General features: G+C 71.5%; 4 protein-coding genes across 4 annotated transcripts in view; 2 read left to right on the top strand and 2 right to left on the bottom strand.

The window, feature by feature from the left end:
- Positions 1–5,149, top strand: part of AURANDRAFT_67569 (hypothetical protein) — a gene marked incomplete at both ends in the record, with an annotated part of 7,167 nt that extends 2,018 nt beyond the window's left edge. Inside the window, 4 exons of the mRNA XM_009043047.1 lie at positions 779–1,334; positions 2,070–4,100; positions 4,296–4,847; positions 4,976–5,149. Of these exons, the coding sequence (XP_009041295.1) occupies positions 779–1,334; positions 2,070–4,100; positions 4,296–4,847; positions 4,976–5,149 (3,313 nt within the window). The remainder of the gene's footprint in view (positions 1–778; positions 1,335–2,069; positions 4,101–4,295; positions 4,848–4,975) is intronic.
- Positions 5,150–6,569: 1,420 nt separating this feature from the next.
- AURANDRAFT_67568 (hypothetical protein) lies at positions 6,570–11,503 on the bottom strand (the record flags this gene model as incomplete). Its single annotated transcript, XM_009043033.1, has 4 exons — positions 6,570–7,559; positions 7,720–10,173; positions 10,289–10,385; positions 10,440–11,503. 4 exons carry the CDS (start codon positions 11,501–11,503, stop codon positions 6,570–6,572), a joined length of 4,605 nt encoding a protein of 1,534 aa, XP_009041281.1.
- Positions 11,504–11,635: 132 nt separating this feature from the next.
- Positions 11,636–12,721, top strand: AURANDRAFT_67567 (hypothetical protein; the record flags this gene model as incomplete). Its single annotated transcript, XM_009043048.1, has 1 exon — positions 11,636–12,721. One exon carries the CDS (start codon positions 11,636–11,638, stop codon positions 12,719–12,721), a length of 1,086 nt encoding a protein of 361 aa, XP_009041296.1.
- Positions 12,722–14,003: 1,282 nt separating this feature from the next.
- Positions 14,004–14,642, bottom strand: AURANDRAFT_59560 (hypothetical protein; the record flags this gene model as incomplete). The annotated part of the gene is made up of 3 exons (XM_009043032.1): positions 14,004–14,424; positions 14,517–14,563; positions 14,619–14,642. The coding sequence occupies 3 exons, from the start codon at positions 14,640–14,642 to the stop codon at positions 14,004–14,006; spliced, it is 492 nt and encodes a 163-aa protein (XP_009041280.1).
- Positions 14,643–14,873: the final 231 nt, after the last annotated feature.

The following is a 14,873-nucleotide window of genomic DNA, read 5'->3' as shown; positions in this document are numbered from 1 at the left end:
CCGAATTTGCCGACGGCCGTCGCCGCGGCCGCGGGCGCGGCCGCGGGCTTCTCGGCCGCGGGCTTCTCGGCCGCGGGCTTGGGCCGCGACCCGCCGAGGCCCAGGCGCTGGCTGCCGCCGTAGGCGGCGTAGGGCGACGCCGCGGGCGCGGGCGCGGGCGCGGCCGCGGGCTTTTTGGACACCGCCAGACCGTCGTAGGCCGCGGCGAGGCGCGAGCTCCGCGCGGGCGCGTCGAAGAAGACGTCGCCGTCGGCGTCGGGTTGGGGCGCGCCCCCGGCCTGCTTCTTCGGCGCGTCGCTGTACATGTCCGCGTCGTCGTCCTCGTCCGCGGAGTCGTAGCCGCCGGTGTCCGCGGGCCGCGGCGCCGCGGCCTTTTTGGGCTTCGCGGGGCCGGCGCCCCAGAGGGACCCGCCGCTGTAGGCGCCGGACGCCGCGAGGGGCGACCCGGGCTTGAGGTCGCCCGGGGCCGGTGGCGCTGGCGCCTGGGCAGGACAAGAGTGCGAAATTCCCAACTTCAAAGGCTCCTAGCTCGGCCGGTTTCCACTCGTTTCGGCTGATTTTTGGACGAGCGATCATCTCTCGGAACGGTCTCGAAGCGTGGATGCTTTTTCCAGAACGCGCGCGCGCGGAACACTCACGTTGAAGCGACGTTGAATCACCCTTGTCCTGCCCTGGCGGGCGCGGGCGTGGCGAAGAAATCGCCGTCGTCGTCCGCGAGCTTCCGCGCGCCGATGCGCCGCGACGACGACGTCTTCTTCTTCGACGCGCCGCCGCCGAGCTTCCCGAAGCCGAGCATGGCCGCGGGCGGCGGCGCGGGGGCCGGCGCGGGCGGCGGCGGCGGCGCGGGCGGCGGCGCCGCGGCCTCGGGCGCCGGGGCCGGCGGCGGGGCCGGCGGCGCCGCGGGCGTGGGCGCCGCCGCGGGCGTGGGCGCCGGGGCCGGCGGCGGGGCGGGCGCCGCCGCGGGCTTGGGCGCCGGCTTGCGGCGCGGGCGCCGCCGCGGCTTGGGCGCGGGCTTGGGCGGCGCGGCCACGACGAGCTTCGGCGCGGCCCTGGGCCCCTGGAGCCCCGCGGCGGAGAGGCCCGAGGCGGAGAGGCCCGAGGCGCTCAGCGCCGCGCCGGAGCCGACGGCCGACGCCTTGCGGAGGCGGAGCGGCACGACGGGCTTGGCCTTGGGCGACGGGACCGCGCGGAAGTTCACGGCCTCGGGCGCGGGCGACGGCGGCGACGCCGTCTGCTCCAGCGTCGAGATCTGGGGCGCCGACGCCGTGCGCGTCGGCACCGTGGGCTCGAAGTCGTCGAAGAAGGACGGCTCGGCCGCCGGCGCCGGCGCGGCGGTCGTTTCCTTCCTCCGGCCGCCGGCGAGCGCGGCCTGGACCTCCTTCGCGAGTTTCGCGCGGTAGGCCTTGGCCGTCGACGACGAGTACTTGGTGTCCTGGCGGATGTGGAGGTCGCGGACGCCGTTGGCGCGGAAGAACGCGCGCGCGTTCTTGTTGCCGCCGCAGCGCATCGTTTCCAGCTGTTCCTCCGTCCACTCGTCCATGTCGCAGGACCGCACGAAGGTGATGTGCGTGCCCAGGCGCCGCTGGCCGCCGGAGCAGTCGAGGCAGATGAAGACGCCGAAGGTCGAACTCGCCCAGATGGGCTTGCGCTGCGTGCAGTCGAAGCAGACGCGGTTGTCGGGGAGCGCCATGAGCCTAAACGGGCGCCGCGCGGTTCGAAGGCGGGCGGGCGCGGGGGGGGGGGTCGCACCGCTTGAAGACGGCGACGCGCTCCGCCTTGGGCACGTTCACCATGGTCTTTGACGCGAGTCTATGCGGCTGAGAGGCGGCCGCGACGTGTGCGGCCAGGCCGCGCCCGCGAGGCAACAGTGCACGGTGCACCGCATCGTTGCCGTCCAACGACGAGTGTTGACTGCTTCGCGGCGCGGCGCAAAGTCGTTCTAGGCTGGGGCAGCCCGCCTCTGCGCTGTTGAGGTCGGCGCGGCGCCGCGGCCCGCCCCCTCGACAGGCGCGTTGTTGAGTGTCGCGGCCGTTCGTGCCCGCCGACCGGGTCCCATGCTGCCGGCGAAGGCGGGCCCGCTGGACCTCGGCGAGGAGGAGAAGCGCAGCATGGAGCGCCAGGCGAGCAGCGTGAGCTTCGTCATCAGCCCGACGCGGACGTCGGACGTCGGGCCGCCGGGCCCGAGCCCCGTCAACGCCGCCTTCCGCCAGACGGCGCGGAACGTCAAGCAGCCGCGGAAGACGCGGCCGTCGCTGAATTTGTTCGGCGGCGGCCAGAAGCAGAAGCAGCAGTCGACGTCGAGCCTCGTGTCCATCAAGAACAGCGAGGAGGAGGGTTTGTGGGAGAACGCGGCCATCGAGGACTCGAGCCAGGTCGAGTTCCCCAAGGACGGGCGCCGCTGCCCGATCTTCGACCCCTTCACGCCCTATAGAGTGGCGTGGGACCTCGCGATGATGGGCGCGATCCTCTTCGTCATGATCGTCACGCCCTTCGAGATGGCCTTCATCGCGGACCCGGGCACGTTCATTCGGCTCCCGGCGGCGCCGAGCAGCGTCTGGCTCTGGTGCATGAACCGGCTCATCGACTTTGGGTTCTTCGTGGATCTGTTGCTCGCGTTCAACACGGCCTACTTCGACGAGGCGTCGGGCCACTGGGTCACGGACCGCTACGTCATCGCCCGGTCCTACCTCCAGGCCTGGTTCTGGCTCGATCTCGTGTCGCTCGTGCCCTACTCGGTGCTGCCCGTGTCGGAGAAGGCGGGGCTGCTGCGGTTCGTGAAGCTCGCGCGGCTCATGCGCCTCCTGCGGGCCTTCAAGTCGCCGCGGATTTTAGCAAATCTCTACAAGCACATCACGCTGCACAACCGCACGCAGACGCTCGTCAAGTACATCACGTTATTGATCGTGACGATCCACTGGTCCGCGTGCTGCTTGCGTCTCGCGACGTCGATCCACCTCGACAAGTGCGGCGAGCACCACGACAAGTGCCCGGCCACGGTGCTCACGGCTTCCAAGTTCTGGGCCGACGGCGTCTGGCCCCAGTACCTCGCGGCCGTGCTCTGGGCCTTCCAGTGCCTCCAGGGCGAGTCCGCCGCGGAGACGCACGTCGAGCTGCTTTTGAACGTCGTCGTCATGCTGCTGGGGTGCCTGGAGCTGGCCTTCATGCTCGGGGAGCTGACGAACACGCTGACGAACCTCGACCCCGTCGGGAACGAGTTCAAGCTCACCTTCGACAGCCTCAACGACTACATGACGAAGAAGAATTTTCCGATAGCGCTCCGGCTCCGACTGCGCGAGTACATCATGCTCGCGGAGCCCGTCTACCGCGACAACTACTACCGCGCGCTGTTGGAGAAGCTGTCGCCGCGCTTAGAAGCCATCGTCGCGCACCAAAATTTAGGCAACGTCGTCAACCGCATCCCCTTCTTCGCCTACACGGTGCAGCGCGCCTACGGCGTCAACACGGGCTCGCTCGTGGCCCTGAAGCCGTCGCGCGACGTCACGGACGCGGACGCGGGCGCCGCGGGCGACGTGCGCCTGGCGCACGTCGTCAACGTGCCGACGTACCTGAAGTACGACGTCGAGTACGTCGACGACGCGTCCGTCGAGACGGGCGTGTCGCACGCGCGCGTCGTCGTCGACCGCAACGACGTCCTTCTGCGGACGAAGATCCAGCAGACCTTGTATCAACGGGACCACTTCGTGATAGCCGTGGCCCGTTTGTTGGAGCCGCAGCTCGTCATGCACAGCGACATCATCGTCTACCGCAACCTGTCGCTCAACGACGTCATGTACATCGTCGAGACGGGCTACATCGTCCTCTTCGGCGCGGACCCGTCGCGGAGCGAGCGCGTGCTCGTGCGCAAGTCCAACGACTCCTTCGGCGACGACATCGCCATGAACGTCGGCGGCAAGGAGCCCGTGCTCCGCCAGTTCACGGCCAAGGCGAAGCGGAAGACGCGGCTCTTCACGTTGGGCAGCGGCCGCTTCAACGCGCTGTTGGAGGGGCCCACGTTTTCCATCTTTCGGACCTACATCTCGCTCTACGGCCGGTGGATGCGCATCCGCATGGTCCTGTTCCGGGGCCTCAAGTCCGGCCAGGTGCGGCGCAGGGCAGCAAAAGAGAGCGAAATTCCCAACTTCAAAGGCTCATATCTCGGTCGTTTTCCACTCGTTTCGGCTGATTTTTGGACGGGCGATCATCTCTCGGAAGAGTCTTGAAGCGTGGATGTTGTGTTTGCAACGCGCGCGCGCAGAACACCCACGTTGAATCGACGTTGAACCACCCTTTTCCAGGTGCGGCGCCAGCTCACGGCGCTCCGGAGCCGCCGCGCGCTCGCGATGCTCGGGGCCTCGAGCACGACGTCGAGCACGTCGAGCACGCCGCCGCCGCCGCCGCCGCCCGCGGCGCGTATAGAGGCGGCGCCGCTCGTCGCCGCGCTCCTGCGCCTCGCGCCGGCGGGCGACGGCGAGCTGCTGGCGGCCTTCGGCGCCGGGGACGCCGCGCACGTCCTCGACGCGCTCGCGGGCCGCGTCGGCGCGCCCGTCGCCGCGGCCGCGGCCGACCCGGGAGCGCGCGCGACGCAGCTCCGGACGCTGTGCGAGGCCGTCTGCCGGGGCCTCGTGGACCTCGCGTTCCGCGGCGCGGCGCCGCCGGGCGTCGCGCCGTTGGTGTTGGACCTCGCGGCGCGGCTCCGGGGGCGGACGCCGGTGCCCGCCGCCGGCGACGACGGCTACGACCGCGACGACGACGACGACGACCTCCGCTACCGGCCCGCGGGCGACAGGGCAGGAAAAGAGTGCGAAATTCCCAACTTCAAAGGCTCCTTTCTCGGCCGTTTTCCACTCGTTTCGGCTGATTTTTGGACGAGCGATCATCTCTCGGAACGGTCTCGAAGCGTGAATGTGTTTTCCGGAACGCGCGCGCGCGGAACACTCACGTTGAAGCGACGTTGAATCACTCTTGTCCTGCCCAGGCGGACGACGGCGCCGACCCGCTCCTCGACGACTTCGCGACGACGCTCTGGCACGGCCAGCCCCGGGGCGTCCGCAAGCGCCGGGCGCGGCGCGACGGCGCGCCGGCCTGCGGCGACGGCCTCCTCGGCCGCGACTGGATCGAGTGCGTCACGGGGCCCGCCGCGGGCCAGTAGGAGCGCCCCCCCACAATGCAGAGACACCCACCGAATTCAAGGACCCCCCGTATAACCCCACGTCGCTTCGAGACGTGACCCGCCCTCGTCGAGGGCGCGCAGCGCGCCGCGCACCGTCGCCGGCGTGACTTTGGTCGCGGCCGCGAGCTGCGCCGCCGCGTCAAAGGGCAACCCCGCGGCCTTTCCGCGTCTACCCGCGCGCGCGACGGCGACCGCCGCGTCGACGTCGCCGTCGAGGACGCAGAAGAGCACGCCGTTCTCCGTGGCCGCGTCCGGCGCGAGGAACGCGGACCCGCCGCGCGCGTCCACCGCGGCCACGACGGCCGCCGCGAGGTCGTCGCCCGCCGGGTCGCGCGCGTCCAACGCCGTCACGCGGACGACGTTCAGCGCGATGGCGCCCCGCGCGATGCGCACCACATCCGCCGCGAAGGCCGGCGACGCGAGGGCGCCGGGGAGGCGCGACGCCTCGTCGAAGACGTCGACGACGACGACGTCGTACGCGTCCGCCGCGGCGGCGGCGCAGAACGCCGCCGCGCAGGTTTCGACGATGCGGACGGACGCCGGCGGCGCCGTCGTCGCCCGGGCGGCGTCGATGACGGCCGCGTCGACCTCGACGGCCGTGACGGCGTGGGGCCCGTGCGCGGCCAGGAACGACGCTATTGCGCCGCCGCCGAGGCCGAGCGCGAGCGCCGCGGACGCGCCGTCGCCGCCGGCGAAGGCCGCGGCGCCGAGGCCCCGCGTGTAGCCGACGAGGCAGCCGCAGTGGACCTGGTCGTCGACGACGCGCCCCGCGGACTGGACGACGCGGCCGCCCGCCGTGCGCAGAAGTCGCCACGAGCCGCCGAGCGGCCTGTGATTCAACGTCGCTTCAACGTGAGTGTTCCGCGCGCGCGCGTTTCGGAAAAGCATCCACGCTTCGAGACCGTTCCGAGAGATGATCGCTCGTCCAAAAATCAGCCGAAACGAGTTTAAAACGGCCGAGATATGAGCCTTTGAAGTTGGGCATGTCGCTCTCTTGTCCTGCGCCGCGAGCGGCGACGCCGGCGCCGGCACCTCGGCGACTTCGATGTCTCCGCGCGCGAAGATGGTCCGCGCCGGCGCGTCGTCCCACCAGGCGAGCTCCCGCGGCGCGCCGGCGTCGAAGGGCCGGCGCGTCGCCTGGGGCAGGGCCCAGGCCACGCCGGCGCCGAAGCGTTTCGGCGACGGCACGAGGGGCGCGCCGCTGGCCGCGTCGACGCGCGGCGCGTTGATGAGGTGGTTTGACGTCGAGGAGAGCGCTGCGGCAACCAGAAGCACGTTTGCTGCGAGGCCGTAGCGACTCGCGCTGCGAGGCGGCATCGTTCAGCGCCTTCGTTGCACTCGCTGTTGCATTGTTGCTGTGGCAATTCCTCCCGATGAAGGAGGAGGCTGAGCTGCGGTGTTAGAGCGCGAGCCCGTGGCAGCCCGTTATCGACGTGCTTCGAGCCGCCCCACGACCAGCGCAATGGCATCCACGCCAGAGGCATGCCTCCAGCTCTACTTTACCGCGCTCCACGACTGCGACGGCGATGCCTTCGACGCCATGTTCCATCCGTGCGGCAAGCTGCTCGGCCTGGATCCCGACGGGTCCGTGGTCAGCCGCGACCACAGCGCCTTCCGCGCCGGCGCGCTGACGCGCGGCGCGAGCCCGGAGCTGCGCCGCCACGACCGCGTCCTGTGCACGCGCGCTCTCGGAGACAGCCTCCGCACGGCCAAGGTGCAGATCGCGTTGCCGGCGGCGCCGACGTCGCCGACGCCGACGACCCAGCCGGTGCTCTACACGGACTTTGTCGCCATGCTGCGGGACGGCGCGACGTGGAAGATCGTCGCCAAGGTCTACGCGTCGGGCGCGCTCGCGGACGGCGGCTTCGCCGGCGCCGTCGCGCCGGACGCGGCGGCGGCCGTCGCCGAGGCCGCGTGGGGGCGCTACGTCGGCTCGAATCGACGGGCGGACGGCGCGGGCATGGCGCGCGTCTTCCACCCAGAGGCGCGGCTCACGTTTGCCACCGACGACGGCGTCCGGTCCATACCGTCGGACGACTTCGTCGACATGGTACAGAATCGCTGGGCTTCGCCGGACCACCGGCGCTTCGCGCACCTCCGAGAGGATCCGCGCGCGTCCGCGCGCGACTCCGTCCAGTCCATCGACTTCGCGGGCCCGGACGTGGCCATGGTCGAGCTCGACGTCGGCATGCCGCCGAAGCTGTTCACCGACGTCCTGTTCCTCCTCCGCGCGCGGCGACCGCCGCCAGAGCGGCCCGGCGGCGCGCCCGGCTGGTGGATCGTCGCGAAATCGTCGATCTACGCGCCCTTCCTCGAGCACCTCGAGGCGGAAGACGCACGGCCCCCCGAGGCGTCGTCGTCGTCGCTCCGCGCTCGCGCCGCGAAGCTCCTGGCACGCGCGGACCGCCCCCCGCCGCCGCCGCCGTAAACTAACTACGAAGCCGGCTCTAGTCGTCGTCCTCCTCGCCGAGGAGCCGGCTCCGCGCGAGTGCTATGCGCCGGAACTCGGCGGTCGCCGCCTCCTTGTCGGTCCGCTTGTCGGGGTGGACGCGGCGCGCGGCCAACCGGTACGCGCGGCGGATCTCCGCGTCGTCCGGCGACGCGTCGGGCGGGAACCCGAGGATCGCGAGGTCGTCGGCCGTCGTCGCCGGCGGCTCGGCGGCCGCGTCGTCGTCGTCGTCGTCGGACCCGCTGCGAAAGGAGTCGCGGTAGGCTTGGCGCCAGTCGAACTCGGCGCGGGGGGGCGCGTCGTCGTCGCAATCGCTGTTCGCGCCGAGCGCGTCGTCGCCGACGGGCGGGAAGAGGACGTCCTCGAAGCGCGCGTTCCGCGGCACGTTCTTCAGGAAGTAGAGGCACTCTTTCGCGCGCGTGATGGCGACGTAGTAGGCGTTGTACTCCTGGCGCTTGTCGAGCTTCGTCTTCATCAAATAGGGGTGCGGCAGGCATTCGGGCTGGAGGATGTAGACGCGCTTCCAGCCGCCGCCCTTCGCCTTGTGGACGGTGGACAGCAGCGCGTCCGTCATCTTCTCCTCGCTTTCGAAACGCGCCGCGATCTCCGCGTCGATCGCCTCGGCGACGTCGGCGACGGGCTCGCCGGCGCGGAGCTCGTCGACGACGACAGTCAGGATTTCGCAGATGTCCTCGCCGTCGAAGTCGAATTGTTTCCTGGCGGCGCGCCACGTCGCCTCGCTCTCGAAGTCGTCGAGGTCCCGCGCGCCCGAGGCCGCGCAAGCCCTGACGAGCTTGCGGAGCTTCTTCGCGAGGTCCGTGCGGCCGCGCATGCGGCACGTGCGCCCCTGCCGGGCGAGGACGTAGAGCAGCCGCACGAGGTCTCGATTGCAGCGGCCGAGGACGACGGTGTCGCCCGCTTCCTGGGGCAGCGGACGCGACGAAAAGGTGACGTCGCGCTCGACGCGGCCCTCGGGGGCGTCGGTCCGCGGCCGCATCATTATGGGGTCCGCGGCGTCGTCGACCTTGCGGAGGTGGTCGTTCGCGAGGTCGATCACGGCCTCGGCGCACCGGTAGCACGTCGTCAGCTTGAAGCGCGGCGCGGCGAGATCGGAATTCTCCTCGACGAAGCGCTCGATCGCGCCGTGGTCCGCGCCCGCGAACGCGTTGATCGCCTGGTTGTCGTCGCCCACGACGAGCAGGCGCCCGCCCGGGGCGAGCAGCTTCCGGTATAGGTGGCGCCGCAGGCGGCTCGAGTCCTGCGCCTCGTCGACGAAGACGAACTCAAAGGTGCCGAAGACGCCCGCGCCGCCGCCGCGCAGCAGCAGGGGCGCGAAGATCATGTCGTCAAAGTCGAAGCGGCCGGCCTCGCAGAGGCGCACGCTCTCCGCGAAGACGCGCCGCGCCATGCGACGCGCCTCCGCGATCCGCGACGCGAGCACCGGCCACTCCCGCTTCACTCGCTTCTGCCGCGCCGCGCTGAGCCCCCCGCGGTCCAACGACCAATCCGAGAGCAGGTCGCCGAGGCGATGCCGCGCGATGACGCGGTCCCAGGCGCCGTCCTCGTCGTCGTCGGGCACGATCTCGGCCACGCCGACGCCGGCCTGCTTGGCGAAGGAGACGGCGTCGCGCACGAACGCGCCGTAGACGGCGACGCGGAGCGACTTCTTCGCTCTCGCGCCGTCCGAGAGCTTGTCGACGGGCCAGAAGGCGTCGAGGATCCGATTCGTCTTGTCGGCGCCGCCCCGCGCCGGCGCCCCCGCGTCCGCGGCGGCCGCGTGGTCGTCGTCGCCGAGCTCCCGCTCCGTCAGCCGCGCGCCGCCCCGCAGCGCGCGGCAGAGCTCCCAGCCGAGGCTGTGCGCGGTCCGCGCGCCGAGGCTCCGGCCGCGGGCCTCGAGGCCGGCCGCGCGGAGCTCCGCGCCCGCGTCCGCGTTGAAGACGAGCGCGACCTTGCGCGAACCGGGGCCCGCGCGCGCGTAGCAGTCGCGGAGCAGCCGCGACTTGCCGGCTCCGGCGACGCCGTTCACGACGATGAGCTTCCCGGGCCCCGAGACGGCCGCGTCGAGCTCCTCGAGGACGGCGTCGGTCTCGCTCCGCGGCGGCGGCGGCGGCGGAAGCGCCGGCCGTCTCGACCGCGCCGACGCCGCGTACGCGCAGCTGTGATGCGACCACTTGCCGAAGATCTTCCCGATTCGATCGCCCGCGATAATCATCCGCGGGCAGCGGGGACACGCACTCGCGAATCTGGCGATCATTGATCCATCAAGGGGACATTCACGAGTCCAGTGCCCGGTCTCGCCGCACTTATAACATTGTTTCCCGTACTTTTTGAGCGCACATTCCGGCTGCGGGTTGATCGCGCCGTCGACGCCCGGCAAAGCCAGCGGCGGCGTCGTCAGCGCATCAAAATCCAGTCGAGTGCGCGTGATATCATCACCATCACGGCGGCGCTTCGACGGTGTCAATGTGTCTGGCGTGGGCGCAGCGCGAGGCGAAGCCGAGGCGCGCGGCGTCAACGGAATCGTCGGGGACGGTGCCATAGTACTTTGAAAGCGCTACACGCTGCGCATGAGACGAGCTCGGCTCATCGGCGCTTGATCCCGTCGGGCTTCCAACGAAGCCTTCAATGAGGCTTCAACAACTTCTTCAAGAAGACCAACCCGAGCAAACGCAGGTTCCAGCAAGGCCTCCAGCAGCGGAGTCGCCCTGGAGCGCATACTTGCGCGCATGAGAGAGCGCAGGAGACATGAGGGGCACCATGAGCACGCTATGAACGCGGGGGCCAGCTACGTCGCGTCGATAACACACGCCCCTTGCTTACGGCTCCGCGGGGGGGAGCGCGGCGACGAGCGCCGCCGCCGCGTCGCGCTTCGCGTCCCAGCGCGCGCGGAGCGTCGGCGGCGCGCCCGGCGGCGGCGGCGGCAGCCCCGCGCGCGCGTCGAGGACCGCGAGGACCGCGGCCATGGCCCCGGCGGCCCCATCGAGCGCCGCGCCGAGCGTCGCGGGGTCGAGGGGCGGGTAGAGCTCCTCCGCGAGGGTGGTGGCGCTGCGCCGGAGCGCGGCGCCCGCGCCGTAGACGGAGGCCACGAAGCCGAAATCCCCGGCCTTGCCCGCGGCGTCCATGGCCACGAGCACGTCCTTGTAGGTCGCGCCGAGCACCCGGAGGCACTCGACGACGGCCGCCGCCGCGGGCCGCTCCGCGTCGCCGTAGGCGTCGTCGTCGCCGCCGAAGCCGTCGTCGATGGCGTCGTAGGAGAACGCCTCCGCGGCCGCGAGCTCGCCGAACTCGGCGATGGCGTCCTTGAGCTCCGTCGCCCAGGAGAGGAACTCGCGGCGGTAGGCCGCGCGGTTCGACGCGGGCAGCTGCCGCGCGGCGCCCGCGGCCTCCCAGACGACGCCGCTTTTCGCGTTCTGCGATCCGTCGCCGGCCGCGAGCGACGCCGCGAGCGCCCGGAGCGCCTCGAGTAAGCGCCGCGCGGCGCCGCGCGCGAGGGCCCGGAGCGGCGCGCCGGCGCCGGCGCCGTCGCCGCCGAGGACCTGCGCCGCCGTCGCGAAGGCGTCCGCCGCGGGGCCGAGCTCGTCGCACAAACTCGCGGCCTGGGCACCCGTCGCGGACCCGTCGCCGCAGCAGAGCGCGAGCTTCACGGACCCCCGCTCGAGGTCGTTGGCCGCCGTGACGAAGATGGCGAGCGCCACGCCGATGGCGTCCTCCTTGCCCGACGCCCAGGACTTTGGGACGGCGGCCGCGGGCGGCGCGCCGGCGACGGCGACGTTGCCCGCCGCCGCGGCGAGCTGGGCGTCGAGCGCCGAGTCGTCGAGCTGGGACGTGAGCGCCGCGCACTTGGCCGCCAGCGCGGCGACGACGGCGGAGGCAGACTCGGCCATCGTGCTCGCCAACTGCACCGTCGACCTTGCCGCCACCTTGATGCGCAGAATTCGAAGGCAGCCCATTGGTCTCAAGTCGAGTCCGCGTTTAATCGCCTGATAAAGAAGGAAGTGTTCGCGCCCGTCGCCGCCATGGCCTTCTCGGCGCCCGTGGGCTACGTCTGCGCGTTGGGCGCCGTCGTCGGCTTCGGGTCCAACTTCATCCCCGTCAAAAAATACGACACGGGCGACGGCATGTTCTACCAGTTCGTCATGTGCTGCGCCGTCATGTGCTGCGCCCTCGTGCTCAACCTCATCATGTCCGACTCGTCCGTCGCCTTCTCGAAGGACGCGGGCCTCGTCGTCGCGCTCAAGTCGCCGCCCTTCGTGCCCCTGGCCATGCTCGGGGGCTTCATCTGGGCTTCCGGCAACGTCATGTCGGTGCCGTGCATCAACTTCATCGGCATGTCGCTGGGTTTGCTGATCTGGGGCGCGACGAACATGGTCGTCGGCTGGGCGTCGGGCCGCTACGGTCTGTTCGGGCTCAACAAGGACGCGATAGCCAATCCCGCGCTCAACTACGTCGGCGTCGCCTTGGTCCTCGTGTGCCTCGGCCTCTTCACGCGCGTCGAGACGAAGACGCGCGCGGACCTCCTGCGGGAGGCCGACGGGTCCCTCGACGAAACCCTGCTCGTCGACGAGGCCGGCGACGCCAAGGTCGTCGAGAAGCCGGGGCTCTTCGGCGTCGGCACAAACGCGCGCCGAACCGCGGGCATCGCCATGGCCGTCGTCTCCGGCGTCTTCTACGGCTCCAACTTCGACCCGCCCCAGTACGTCATCGAGCGCCACGCCGACGACGACGTCCGGGGCCAGGTGCTGAACTACGTCTTCAGTCACTTCACGGGCATCTTGCTGACGTCGTCCTTCTACTTCGCGGCCTACTGCGCCTTCAAGGTCTGCCGGGGCGACGCGCCGGACGTGCGGCGCGAGCTCGTGGGCCCGGCCTTTTTGTCGGGCTTGATCTGGGGGCTGTCGGACATCTGCTGGTTCGTCGCGAACGAGGCGCTGTCCTTCTCCGTGTCCTTCCCTCTGGTCACGTCGGGCCCGGGCTTCGTCGCCGCGGCCTGGGGCATCTTCGTCTACGGCGAGATCTCCGGCGCGGCGAACTTCCGCGTCCTCGGGCTCGCCTTCGTCATTTTGGTCGTCGCCTGCGCGCTCATCGTCGTCTCGAAGAACTGATGTGTGTGCGACCCCGGTCTAAAAACAAGGAAACTAGAGTTCCTCCCCGAGCTCGCCGCGGCGCAGGGGCCGCGGGCGCGCGGGTTTCGCGTCCGCCGGCGGCTCCCGCGGTCGCGGCGGCTCCCGGGGCGGCGGCGGCGCGCGCGACGCCATGAGGTCGGCCTTGGCCGCGTGGATGGCCGCGAGGAGCGCGCCGCGGTAGGCGCGGGCGGCGGCGACCTCGCGTTCCGGCCCCTCGGCGACGCCCGACGCGAGGGCCCGGAGCACGTCCGCGGTGGCGCCGTGGAACGCCGCGGCGCTCGGCCGGCCCGTGGACCAGTGCACCCTTCCGCCGTCGACCTCGAAGGGGAAGTCGGGCACGAGGTCCCAGGTCTGGGGGTCGGCCTCGACGAAGCCGTAGTCGCGGAACATGTCCGGCGCGGACCGGCCGTACGAGTTGTAGAGCTCCTCGCCCGCGGCGATCTCGCGGTGCGCGACGACCTTGACCTCGACGCCGGCGTCGACGTGGACGCGCGTGTTGTGGTGCCGGCCGTTGCGGTGATTATAGAGGTCGTAGAGCGGCGCCATGAAGTGGACGCCCTGGCCCGCGCCCGCGCGGCCGACGACGAGGTGGAGCGCGCGGTCGTCGGCGCCGTCGGCCGCGCCGCCGGGCCGGCACTTCGCGTCGAACCAGGCGGAGTGGCGGCGCCAGTCCCGCGGCGGCAGCTTCGCCACGTTGTCCAGCGACGACCAGGCGTCGGGCAGGGCCGGGTCGTAGCTTTCCAGCGACGCGAGGTACGCCGCCAAAGGGTCGGCCGCGTCCTTGGCCCGGAGCTTCGCCGCGAGCGCGAGCGCGAGCGGGCACGTGCCCTCCGCCGCGAGGAGGCCGGACCAGGGGATCCGCGCGAGCACGGCGCCGGCGTCGATGGCGCGGCGGGCGACGACGCCGCGGTAGCCGGGCGCCAGCTCGACGATCTCCTGGCGGTGGTCGACGTAGCCGCCCGCGGCGCGGATGGCCGCGACCACGGCGTCGCCGGGGCCGTCGTCCGACGCGCCGGCCGACGCGCCGGCCGACGCGGCGACGACCAGCAGCACGAGGAGGCGTCGCATGGGTGCGCGCGCTTTTTTTAGGCCTCCATCGCGCGCACAGCTCTCGCTGCTCCGCCAGCCTCAACGAGGCGTTCAACGAGGTGTGCGAGCCGCGGCCCCGCCGCCGCCATAGTTGCGCGCGCACGCCGGACCCAAGCTCGAGCGCGCCGCCCGGCGAAACCCATACCGCGCCCTCGGCCGCTTAGACGGCCGCTTACTCCCCCGCCCCGGCCGGCGGGCTCGCGAAGACGACGTCCCGCTCCGCGAGGGGGTTCGCGTGGATCGTGACGCGCTCGATGCGCACGTCCGTCGTCGGCCGGTTCTTCTTGCCCACGGGCAGCTTCTCCAGCGCGTCGAGGGCGTCGAAGCCGTCGATGAGGCGGCCGAAGACCGTGTAGCGGTCGTTCAAGTGCGGCTGCGCGTCGAAGGTGAAGAAGAACTGGCTCCGGTTCGTGCCCGGCCCCTTGTTCGCCATGGCCAAAACGCCCCGCCGGTCGTGCCGGTTCTCCGCGTGGAACTCGTCGCCGAACGCGCCGCCCCAGATCGACGCGCCGCCCTTGCCGCTGCCCGTCGGGTCGCCTGTCTGGACCATGAAGCCGCGGATGACGCGGTGGAAGGGCGACCCGTCGTAGTACCTGCGGGCGGCGCGCGGCGTCGCTCGGCTGTCGGTCGGCGTACGGCGCCGGCGCGGTGCCCGGAGGCGCAGAGCGCGAGGAAGTTGAAGGACGTCGCCGGCGCCGTGTCGCAGAAGACCTCGACCTTGAGGTCGCCGACCTGTGTGGGCGCGCGTGCGAAGGCGTCTGTTGGTCGCGGACGCGGCGCGGCGCACGGCTGTATGGAGTGTTACGGACATCGCGCCTCGCCTGGGAGGCAGCAACCACAGGTGTTTACCCCTTACTCTAGGAGCTTCCCCCTTGTTGCCCCTCATCTCGAGCTCATGGCGGCCCTCACGTAGCCGCCCCACGCAGCCCCCGACGAGGCCGAAACCGACGAGGAACCGTAGACCGAGGACCCTCATCTCGTGCTCATGGCGGCCCTCACGATGCCGCCCCGCGCAGCCCCCGGCGAGGCCGAGACCGACGAG

This window comes from Aureococcus anophagefferens (assembly GCF_000186865.1).
Source record: "Aureococcus anophagefferens unplaced genomic scaffold AURANscaffold_41, whole genome shotgun sequence".
In the NCBI taxonomy this organism is placed as follows: domain Eukaryota; class Pelagophyceae; order Pelagomonadales; family Pelagomonadaceae; genus Aureococcus; species Aureococcus anophagefferens.
The sequence above is the reverse complement of the archived record's forward strand: the minus strand, read 5'-3'. Positions and strand labels throughout refer to the sequence as shown.